The sequence below is a fragment of the Cydia fagiglandana genome, chromosome Z, assembly GCF_963556715.1.
Source record: "Cydia fagiglandana chromosome Z, ilCydFagi1.1, whole genome shotgun sequence".
NCBI lineage: Eukaryota > Metazoa > Arthropoda > Insecta > Lepidoptera > Tortricidae > Cydia > Cydia fagiglandana.
The window spans coordinates 28165145-28178118 of record NC_085959.1 but is presented as its reverse complement, the minus strand read 5'-3'; the positions used below and the strand labels follow the sequence as shown (position 1 = coordinate 28178118).

The window sequence follows — 12974 nt, the reverse complement described above, 5'->3', positions numbered from 1 at the left end:
CGAATAAATAAAACAAGGAAACTTAGAATTCCTTAGACTAGGACTTTCCCTCTTTATTATCTTTTTAAATATTGATCCCTGCGAAAAGTGTACTGAATCTGTTTTGTTCAAAATTTTATGTAGATTATTATCGTTTAACAACATTTTTTGATATAGGCCACCGTTTATGAGTTATTTATGAAAAACTAAAAAAAGGGACCTTAGAAGTGATTATAATTAAATTTCCCGCGTTAATATCTCTTTTAATATTGATCCTAGCGAAAAATTGTACTAAATCTTTCTTGTAGGCAATTTTATGCAAATTATTTATGTTATAGAACATTTTTTGCTATGCGCCACTGTTTAAGAGTTATTTACGAAAAACTAAAAAAAGGGACCTTTAATGTCAAATATCTCACTTCCGGTCAAGATTTCGATCGAGCAACCGGCAAATTCGGATTCAGCGGGGTCTAATTAGGTTAAAAAACCCGGTTGCCAAAAAGTAATATGATTTGCCAGTAGAAATCGATTTTATGAAAAATAAAACCAGACTATAAGCTCTTAATGACCACTACAGTTATATAAAATATTTATTGAGGTAGCAAAAATAAAAGAATTAACAAAATAATTAAACTAAAAATTAAAATTAAAACTAAAACTAAACTCTAACAACTATAGCCTGACAAGTTCTTTTTTAGCCCTGATATAATGTCGCTACAAACAGCTTACATATAGCAACAATACGTGTACGTCATGAATAGTCGGGACAGTGTGTATTGGCATCGTGCAAGAGCGAGTGAGGTATACAATTATGTACATGTGAGTTGTAGAAGTATGTTTCCCAATCGAAACCCAATCGAAAGAGCATGTTTAGTTGATAATTAAGTATGAATAATTTACCTATCCGCCATAATTTGATTCTAAATATTCGACCTCCGTATATATATTTACCAGATTCAGTCACTCGTGGTGGTAATGGCTCATTCTTATAATAAATATTTTTGATTATAGCACTAAAGACGCCTTAAATGAGAAAAATAATAATTTAATAATTAATATTCATATTTAGTACAAAACTAACCAGTTTATTACAAACTCACTATGAAAATCAGTACCCGTCATGTCAACAAATAATTTCACAACATTGTTTAATGGAATGCTACTGAATCCCGTATCCTTTTTCTGTCGCAAGTATTTTAATGTATTTAAAATTATTTGTTTAGCATCGGTGTGAATTTTTTTGGGCATTTTGATTGCAAAATCTATTATTATCCTGAAATATTTACAATCATTTTCGATTTGTTTACATCGGTGACATTCAATGACTTTCAATGTCGGATGTCAAACAAAATAATTGCCATTAAAATAAATTAGTTCCATCGAAAATCCGCAACGTGGCGAGGGCTAAAAAGGAACTTGTTAGGCTTTATATACACATATTTACAGATAAAAAATGGGAGCTAGCTCGGCGCCGGATGGTAGGGTGCCCAGAAGGCTGGTGGCATTGCCGCGCTGAATGGCAATGCCAATTCGTTGGGCAAGGAAGTACCCAGCCCTCTGGTCACCCGTAGCATCATTAAGACGCTTCGCCAGCTCCCTAAATATTTGGTGTGCCCCGTGTGTAACCTAAAAGTTATTAAATGCTCTAAGATAATAGTAGATGCGCTGTCCTGCTCTGGCCGGAGATAAAAATAGTGAAGATATATTTGGTCAGTCAGTAAGAACCAGGAAAACTATACTCATCCTTTTCTTTCGGGTGCTAGTACTAAGTAAGACAAATATAGTATGATTCTCTCTGTCTATGATTGAAATGAGACAGTCCTTTGACAAACTATAATTATAGTTCCTAAGGTATTCTATACTCCATGGTAGTTTTCTTTGGGTCAAGATAGTCAAGATGAAAGTCAAGTCAAAATATATGCCCAAAATGTCATTGTTTCGTAGATGAATTTGAAATTATCGGTTTACGTGTAATAATGAATAATAGAATGTCCATGACGTGTTCGTCCAGCTCATCCAGCAGCGGGTGCTCGTCCGCCGCCGTGCTTGCAGGAGCAGGACTCCTCCCGTTCAGGCTGCTGGCCGGCCCGAACGCTTGCCCGGCTCCAACACAACCTATTGTTTACTACGCCCAAGTCGTAAGTTACGTTCACAGTTGGACGTAGTTTGGCGTAAAAGATCCATCCTCTAAAATTTGTCATTTAAATGAATGACTTTTCCGTTTGACAGAAAGTTCAAATTTTATTAACAGATTTTTGTGGATTGGATCTAAACTATGTCCACTTAACACATTCACTGCCCCCAACGCACATGTGCGTCCACCGTCATACAAGTTTGTTCCTAGGCCACGCCCGCTGACAGTGTATGGGTTAACCCTTATCTTGGCAAGACTCAAAATATCTTAAATATAAATATTTTTTTAGTTTTTCGTCACCTTTTGAGCATACTAGACTATTAAAAAATAAGGAAAAAATCCAGGATTTTCCAGTTTCGGAAAAACATATGTATCATATTTGATACAATGCCAATCCCTCGACAAAATAGTTACCTACTTTTTAAAAGAAAAATGTGGATTATAGTAAAAATAAAACATGTAATGCAACAGAAATTAACATTTATTGGTAATTAAACGCAATCTAAAGCATCAGATGACTATTGCACCTGTAAAAATGAATTATATCTACGAATACCTGATCACATGGGCGGAAAATTTGATCCCGTAAAGTTGCAAAAAAGTCGTCAGCAAAAAGTTGAGTAAAATATGAAAAGTAAACAAATAAAGTGAAAGTAAAAAAAAATTGTTTTTTTTACTTTGGGGCCATTTTTTGCAATTCATATATTTTTCCGTGCTACGTGCTACGGCGTAGCAAAAAGGCTACGGCGTCCTAATATACTGTTAAATAACATCCGTTACTTAAAAAAAACAAAGTTCACTAACTAATTACTATGATGACTAATATGACGTATTGAAAACATATATTTCAACCCCTCACAAATATAAAAAAAATAAAAATAAAATAAATCATCTACAGCTATTTTGACGACAACTTGGCAATGTATTAAATATAATACACATGTACTTTTATGAGTTCTTGGCAATGTATCAAGTATGATACGTAATAGTTTTATGTAAATATTTTATGTGTTAAATGTTTTTAAATGGGACCACTATGTGAATCCTAATACACTAACAGATAGTAAGTATATTAAAATGTAGATTATGCAAAAATATATACTAATCTAAGAAATAAGTGCAAAACTTACAGCACGAAACAAGATCTGTTGTTTCCGTGGCGCCATGTTGATAATTATTAATTAATTTACAATGACACTTGTATGTATTATTTTTTGCTATAATAAAGGAGGGTAGATCGACATATCTATAGCAGAATTATTTTGTTAAGTAATAAAGTGAACCTGCTAGATTTTTTTATGTTCCATGTATCACGGGTGTTACGATGCCAAGATAAGGGTTAAATCAATGGGTCACTCAGATGCATGATGAGGTGACGCCGGGTGCACAACTGCACACCCCGCATGATAGGTAAGTCTGCAACGATTTTGATAGCACACGCAGTGCAGTGTTATTTTAAACGTCAAACATCTATATCGTTGCAGACTTATCTTGATCTAACTCTAAGTCATACTATGAAGAAATTAACGAAAACGAAAAAAAAAAATTTGGTTACAATACAACTACAACATATCACAATTCGCAATTAGTATTATGCTTGGAATCTCCCAGTACTTAAGTTGTAAATACTGGTGACTGAAGAACCCGCTACTAACTAATACACATTATGGTTTTATACTTAAATAGTAACCGGATATATCATTTGAGCAAAATAAGAAACACTAATCCCACCAAAAACATAAATGTAAAAAAGGAGAGCCAAGTTCAATACAAAAATTATGCTTGGCTGTGGGGCTCGCCGCAAAAAGAATGGAGATCTAAATGAGTGCCACTGCCAAGTTCTATGCAAAATCCAAATATGTATTTATAGGAACAAAATAACATTATAAACAAGTATTAAACTCTATTTCCTTGCTTTATTGGATACCTATAACAATTGCTGTTATTTAAAAAAATGTGAGATCTTAAAGTAGGTTAGATTTGACTTGGCCAGTTTTCATTATATCAATCATTTTATATATATTGTAATTCTGATAAAACCTGGCCAAGCCAAATCTAACCTACTTTAAGATCTCACATTTTTTTAAATAACAGCAATTGTTATAGGTATCCAATAAAGCAAGGAAATAGAGTTTAATACTTGTTTATAATGTTATTTTGTTCCTATAAATACATATTTGGATTTTGCATAGAACTTGGCAGTGGCACTCATTTAGATCTCCATTCTTTTTGCGGCGAGCCCCACAGCCAAGCATAATTTTTGTATTGAACTTGGCTCTCCTTTTTTACATTTATGTTTTTGGTGGGATATCAATACTTTTTGTAAAGAAAACTAGGCAGGTATTGAGATTTAATGTTTTTTCTTGTGTTTCCGCTGTATGGTTTTTACTTCTGTTCTTTGTATAATTATGTGGTACCGCGCGCCGCCGACGACACACCGTTGGCCGGTTGTTTAGAGCGTATTAAAAGTTTTTTGTATGGGGACGGGACACCACTTATTTTTTGACTAAACTTTATTTTAATATAGCAAATATAATAATACATATATTGGGGTAGTTTCAAATATCTGCTTGTAACGGTTCCAACGCTACAATAAAAAAATATTATTTGTATGGGGACCCCCCCTATTTTTTTACTTTTTTTTATTTTTAGATTTTTTCCTACGCTTATACACAATAACCGAGCTGGATTCCAAATTTCATCCTTCTAGGTCATCTGGAAGTAGGTTAGGTTTAGGTACTTATATCAGTCCCAATAAAAAATGTTTTTTTTGTATGGGGACCCCCCCTATTTTTAAACTTTATTTTATTTTTAGATTTTTTCCTACGGTTACACGCAATAACCGAGCTGGATTCCAAATTTCATCCTTCTAGGTCATCTGGAAGTAGGTTAGGTTTAGGTACTTATATGTCAGTCCCAATAAAAAGTGGTTTTTTTGTATGGGGACCCCCCCTATTTTTTAACTTTATTTTATTTTTAGATTTTTTCCTACGGTTACACACAATAACCAAGCTGGATTCCAAATTTCATCCTTCTAGGTCATCTGGAAGTAGGTTAGGTTTAGGTACTATAAGTCATAAGTCAGTCTTAAAATTTACGACTTTTTGACCTTCATACCTTTATAACCGTTTGAGCTAGCTTCATGAAATTTGGGCTTCTAGATATCCTTATGGATATAATTAAACACACGTAGTTTTATGTGTTTACGTCAAAGATGTTTTGAGTTATAGAAGAGTCAAAAGTGGCACCAAGTGGTTCGTGTAATATTACACTCGGCGCTGGCTAGCCAGTTCCTTTGCTTGAACTTGGCTTGACACGCTGCCGCGTGTCTAGATCAATACCAATGTAAGCAGGCCATGAGGCAAGTGTACAAACTCGTAGCGACGTTATCACATAAAAATAAAATCATTGATTATCTCCTAAATGGACTTAATGAACATACCGGTTTCTTTGAGAAAGTTACGTAATTTAAGCTCTGGAATGCACTCTTGAAATTAACGGACTTTAAACACCGTTCTAGGGTTCTGTAGTCAACTAAAAAATGAACCCTAATAGTTTCGCCATGTCCATCTCTGTCCGTCCGCGAAATTTAGAAGCATGGGTCCAAACATATGAAAAAAGTCGATAAAGTAAATATGAATAAAGACTTAATGAAAACTACTTACTCGTATAGCGAACATGATTGGTTACACCACTTTTCAGTTATCGTACCTAAAAGTCATCCATCCCTTCTTAGGGCCCGATTCGGATTTTGAAATAGACATCTATTAGATATCTTTTAGACAACACCAAGATACGATAACGATCATGTTTAAGATCTAACCTGTCAAATTTGACATTTGCGCGATTCTGGAGATACTCTTGAACGATTTCCACAGGATATGACTTAGAGATCCAATTCACATCTAATAGATATCTTACTCTATCTAACGTAAAAGTGACATTGGTTGCCCGAATTGCGCTGCAAAAGAGAACTAGTTGATATCTAAACTATAACGTATCTAGAATGGATCTAGTACGTGTCATCTCTTGTGAATATCTTGAAGTTTGAATACGGCAGTTAGTGAAGAGACTTACAAAGTGCTGCGAAGGTACTCTCCTTTAGCCAGCGTTCAGCCTAGTGTGACAGAAGGATAACTACAGAATCGGGCCATGCTCAAAGTAGGCCCGACATGCTCTTGGGCGTTTTTTTAATATAATAGTTGTAGATATAGATTATCAATTTTAAGTAACATCATTCATCAATTACAAAACTTTAAACAACCATTCATTTCTAGCCTCAGCTCTACGGTAAGAAACAAAAAGGTCAAGAGATAAAAAATAAGCCCAATCACTTTGTAAAAGCTTTCCATTGGTACAAGCGAGTAAGTATTAGTATTATGTGATGTTATATTTTTACCCGAAATCACAGATAATACGATAGAATAATTTACGTTATATGTTTTTCTTACTCAGGAACATTGCGCTAATAAAAAAACAGCGGTTGATAAATTCGATATCGGGTTTGCAACATGGCTTGATCACAAATATGAACAGTATCTTCGGGACAAGTCCATGCTGGATACCAACTTTAAATCAGAAGCCAGCAACGTTCAAACCCCGACGGTTAACCAGGACGTGTGAGTTCTATATTACCTACTAGTTTCTTAGCTCATAAATTACGGTTGAAACCTACCTATATTAAGAGCATAAAGGAACAATTTTATTTGAAAAAAAGGTAAGAGATAATTACCTGTGAACGACGATTTATGTGCACCATCCATTAATTTGCTTTTATCGTAGTTATTGAACTTTTACGGTACCTGCATATTAATTATGTATTATAGTGCTACTTACCGCAATTGTGCGGCAATTAGCACTTTACGTGCCTATGTCGAGAATTAAAGGGCCATGTTATGTACAGCAAAACGTTGTACGATACGCATGCGAAAAGGTAATTCGCAAATTATGGAATCTTTCGCTTGCACGGGACTCAAAATAAGCACTCAAAGAAATATCAAACTTTGATCTCTTGTTGTACAAATAACATTTACATTTACAGAGGGTTTTATAAATCAGCCAAACCAAAGGGATTAAGAAGAGTACTGAAAAGGTAAGTAAACGTTACAGTAGTAAACTGAGGAAGTTGCTTGGAGTTACCTCTACTTATTTATTTTTTAACCGACTTCCAAATCCCAAAGGAGGAGGTTATCAATTCGGTTGTATGTTTTTTTTTTTATTTTTTATTTTTTTTTTTATGTTTGTTACTCCATATCTCCGTCATTACTGGACCGATTTTGAAAATTCTTTTTTTGATTGAATGTATATGCATACAGATTGGTCCCGTTTCTATCAAAACCCAGTTCTGATGATGGGTTCCATGAGGAATCGAGGGAACTCCTCAAATCTTAAAGGCATACATATAGTGATTATTGGGATTTTATCATCAAATCAAGCATATACATCCAAAAAAGTGACATTTGATGAAGTGGAACTGCTGATGATGATCAGAACGGAACTCCTCAACCACGCATAGTTCACGGTTGGTGATTTGTCCTCTTCGTTATGTTTGTTAAGCAAGTTCAGTTTTTAAGCTACATTTTTGTCAAGCTCGAGTTCTGATGATGGGATCCATGAGGAATCGAGAGAACTCCTCAAATCTTAAAGGCATGCGTATAGAGATGTTTGTAATTACATCAAAAAATCAAGCATTTTCATTAAAAACTGTTGCATTTGATGAAGTGGAACTGCTGATGATGATCAGAACAGAACTCTTCAACGACGCATAGTTCACGGTTGGCGATTTGTCCTCGTCGTTATGTTTGTTAAGCAAGTTAAGTTTTTAAGCCACATTTTTGTCAAGCTCGAGTTCTGATGATGGGATCCATGAGGAATCAAGGGAACTCCTCAAATCTTAAAGGCATGCGTATAGAGATTTTTGTGTTTACATCAGAAAATTAAGCATTTTCATTAAAAACTGTCGCATTTGATGAAGTGGAACTGCTGATGATGATCAGAACAGAACTCTTCAACGACGAATAGTTCACGTTTGGCGATTTTTCCTCTTCGTTATGTTTGTTAAGCAAGTTAAGTTTTTAAGCCACATTTTTGTCAAGCTCGAGTTCTGATGATGGAAACCATAAGGAATCGAGGGAACTCCTCAAATATTAAAGGCATACGCATAGATTTTTTTTGTATTTTCATCATAAAATCAAGCATTTACATTAAAAACTGTCACATTTGATGAAATGGAACTGCTGATGATGACCAGAATAGAACTCTTCAACAACGCATAGTACACATTTGGTGATTACGAATTTCGATTTTGACTTGGACTGGGTCCCGGACTCGGACCTAGAACCGGAATACCCGGATCCGGTTCGGACCCGGACCCGGACCTGGACTCGGATCCGGGCTCGGACCCGGACTCGGACCCGGACTCAGACCCGGACTCGGACCCGGACCTTGACCCGGAAAACCACTATGAGACCTTAACTAAATAAACCACTATGATTACCTACCATAAAATGTGTAAGTATATAAGTATGATGATGCCAATCTTACTAGCCCCTCCCGCTTAAACCCCCGTACACCGCACCGCATGCGCCGTTAAGTGGGTTAGGTTAGGTTTGAACTGAGATCCTCACAGAACCGAACTGCTATCAGAGAAGTGGGTTAGGTTAGGCTAGAACTACGACCCTTACAGAAGCGAAATGCTAGTAGAAAAGTGGGTGGTTTTACCTCCTTTTCTACATAGTAGGTATACCATCTACAATAATCTTTCACCGGCCCCCATAGAAGTCGGTTTTTTTTCTTAAAAATTATTAAATACATATATACAGGGTGATTCATGAGACGTGAGCAGGACTAATCCTGCACACTCAGTAACTGATCATTGATCGATCACCATCGTATTTAGGTGAAACAACCACACTTTTTCCTATTTTTTAACTTTTTGGCGAGGGCAAATTTAATTCTCTACAATCATGGTCACCCTACAAGACCTAATTTCATAATTTTAATAAACATAAATAAAATAAATAATAAATAAATAAATATTACAGGACATTTTTACACAAAACCTCTTTAACCGTAATGACAGCATTATGATTACGAAGAACATAAACTGTCAAACTTGAGTGAGATACGAGTTTTCAAAAGTAACCAGACCGTGTAGACATTCAGTTTGACACAGAATATCGGTAGTTTAGTATTCTAATTGTAGGGTGACCATGCATGTCGTAAATAAATTAATAACTTTTTTTTCAACACGACTAGAAAATTAACCTTAACCTCACTAATACTGATACGAAACAGTTGCTTATAATTTACGAAATGCGCAGTGTTACCTAGTCCTGCTCACGTCTCCTGAATCACCCTGTATATAAATAAATATTATAGGACATTTCTTAGACACATTGAATAAGCCCCACGGTAAGCTCAAGGCTTATGTTGTGGGTATCCAGACAACCATATATATAATATATAAATACTTAAATACATAGAAAACAACCATGACTCAGGAAAAAATATCTGTATCAACATACAAATAAATGCCCTTACCAGGATTCGAACCCGGGATCATCGGCTTCATAGGCAGGGTCACTACCCACTAGGCCAGACCGGTTATCAAAATATTGGTGACCGGTCGGTATATATATATCGTCGGTATACTTCTAAAACATGATAACTACCTGAAACATAGTTTCGAGAAAACGCGAGTTGAAAGTTTGATTCTCAAATAAGGGAATTTAGAAATGCGTTTTGACTAATTTACTTTCACACTTAAAATTTTTGAATATTAAAATTGTCTATTAATTGATAAAAGTGGTATTTTTAAACCGAAAAATATAAAATATTGGCCGACAAAAACATGGCATGTGTTAGTTATCATGTTTTACCTGTATAAAAAATGGACTGATTTTTATGTATTTGTTTATAATCATATAAAAAATAATTAAATATTATTAAAAAAAATTCCAGTGATAAAAATACTAATTCACAAGGCATTATACGCAAATTCTAAAAAACTAACGTAGAATTAAAAAAAGGTATACAGTTATAAGTGATTCTAATATGAATTTTTTGACTTTTCTCTCTTTTCTTGAAGAAACATATGACAATACACTCCTTATTAACTAAATTACTTCAAAAAATTATGATAATTATGTACTGATTTTGTTAGCGTTTACCGAGCATACTTGAATCAGTTTTAATTGATCTTAATATTATCTAGTTGTATAACAGATCGCGTATTGAAAGAAAGGCCTAAGTTGCTATAACTAGGTTCTTAATTATAGGTACATTCAGGCAAAACATGTTAACGTTAATTTATATATTTTGCATGACCAGTTTTATGAGATATGTTGTTTTAAATACCCTTATTATTTATTACGTGTACACTATATTTAATTTCCTGTCTGTTAGTACTTTTTTACACTCTATAACTTTGTAAATAATAAACATAAATAAAAAAATGTCACATATATATGTAAAACAATAAAATGTGAACAAAACTGTATAAACAACTAATTTTTGACCATTTTGTCAGTTATCATGTTTTGGAAGTATACCGACGATATATATTATTATATTTTAAATTATAACTATAACCAAGTCACTAAAATATTATAAAAATTATAAATTGTTCTTAAATGTTTTAGCCCTTGGAAAAAACGTCATTCCGCTGATAAAACTCCCGAGGGAGGAATCTGCTGCACAGAGTTAGTGTTGCTAAATTCTATTATATTGTTATATTATTATACATTCTTACTAACGATGCCACATTTAGTAAGTAGTAAAAATGAGTGAAATTAACCCAGCTGAATATGTTACAATTCACACTATCGCTCCCACGCTAGTCTCGTAATTATTATTACCTACTAAACGCCTTCAATAATTGCAGATATAAGGAAAGTTGGCACACCATATTGAGACCTAAATCGCTGAGTCGCATCGAGTCATTGAGTTGCGCTCAGTAAGTAAAAACTAAAATACTGTGAATGACGTTCAGCTATCACGTGAACCAGAAATCGATTCACTATTCAGCTGAATCGTCATTATTGCTTAAATAGGTGCCATTAATGTTTTAGGAAAAGATCTAACGAGGCTTCTTCTAAAATCACCATGACTTCCTCCGATGCTCAAGTTTTTATTAGAGTAGAGAGAAATAGAGATGACATAACAGCACGAAGTGACGACGTTTCTTATGTGAACAAAACCTTCACTGATAAAGATAAAGATACTCCTAATATTGACGAATTATATTCGAAAAATAAACTCGGAAGGAAAAAACGTAAAAAATCAAAAATAGTTAAATGTGAATGTCCGTTAGACGAAAAGAAAATATCATCGAATTATAAAACTGACACGATTACGCAATATGATTCCAACATAAATACTGTGGAAAAACCTCTCAAATACACTACTGAGACTAATGTTACTAGTAAATCAGATATTTTAAATAAATCAACTGAATTGGTGAGTAGCTTTATGTGCATTTTCTTTATCAATATATGTACATATATTTACCTAATTCTAAATAGCCTACGAACGTGTGTGAACGTGAACTTATAGTACAGTCACCAGCAATAATATGTTACACAACGAAGGAAACCTTAACAACTCCCTACCTACTACCTAATGATATTATACACGGTGTAACATGAGGAAACCGAACAATTTTAACCACGCATTTCTGAGGTCAAAAGAAGGAAAAAATGTAATATGAATTAAGGTCAATTTCGCCAAAAAAAATTTTTTTTTGTTTTGTTTTTTTAGTTTTTTTTAATGTATTTGTACAAAAAAAAATGTTATTGGTAAACTTGTCACGTAAAATTGATTTTACATTTTTTTTCGTTAAACCTACTTTTTGCAAAGTGTTACTTGTCACTTTTTGACATCTATCAATAAGGATATTTAGACTACGTCCCATAGCAACAACATCACGATCAAATAGGGCTTTTACACTATGTAACAATAAAATCTTGTTATTTTTTTAATTAATATTATCTCTGAAACTAGGCGAATTTCAAAAAAGTTTATAGGATATTTTTGTCTCTAAATATGATCAGGAATACACTGTTAAAATTATTCGGTTTCCTCATGTTACACCGTGTATATACCTTAACAACTCCTTACTACCTACCTAATGATATTATAAATGCAAAAGTAACTCTGTATGTTACCTCTTCATGATTAAACCTCCGAACCGATTTAAATGAAATTTGATAAATATGGAAATAGTTTGTGGCCGGACATAGGATTAGTTTCTACCAACCATCATCCCCACGAAGGCAAATTCGCGCGCAGAAGCTAAACTGCAAAACGTAATTCAAGACCAAAAAAAGTAAGAAATGTTGCCACTTTTTTACTAGCGCGTCTTGTATTTATGTACAAATAAATAAATAAAAGTACTTTTTTAAATAGTAGGAGTAAAATTACTAATGAATAAATTATCTTAGCGTGATTATTTATCAAAAGGAATTTACAATTTTAGAAACAAATTATTGCAATGGCAACATTGTCTCACTTTTTTTGGTCTTGAATTACGTTTTGCAGTATAGTAATAATATATATTTACCTACTTATTATGGGATAATTCTTACACAAATCTACCTATTTATTTATTCCTATGACACTAAGCTCGACTTACTGACTCATATATTATATTAATTACCTAAAAATGTTATTAAATAAAATTACCTATATAATCCAATAGATATATACGAAATAGGTACATACATACCTAATACCTATACATACCTAGCTTTATTTTATAGTATAATCTATCGGCGGGTGGATACCACAACAGTACACGAATATTTTTATAATTAGTAGGATATTGTACCAAAAACCAATTAAAATAAACTACCTTTTTGCT

The 12974-nt window shown here is 33.7% G+C and overlaps 2 protein-coding genes across 2 annotated transcripts in view; one reads left to right on the top strand and one right to left on the bottom strand.

Moving 5' to 3' along the window:
- Positions 1 to 12974, bottom strand: part of LOC134679425 (uncharacterized) — a 105742-nt gene that overhangs the window by 88467 nt on the left and 4301 nt on the right. The gene's annotated exons all lie outside the window — the stretch shown is intronic.
- LOC134678103 (uncharacterized) lies at positions 1956 to 11073 on the top strand. Its single transcript, XM_063536553.1, has 5 exons — positions 1956 to 2117; positions 6391 to 6477; positions 6569 to 6732; positions 7155 to 7205; positions 10998 to 11073. The coding sequence occupies exons 1-5, from the start codon at positions 1956 to 1958 to the stop codon at positions 11071 to 11073; spliced, it is 540 nt and encodes a 179-aa protein (XP_063392623.1).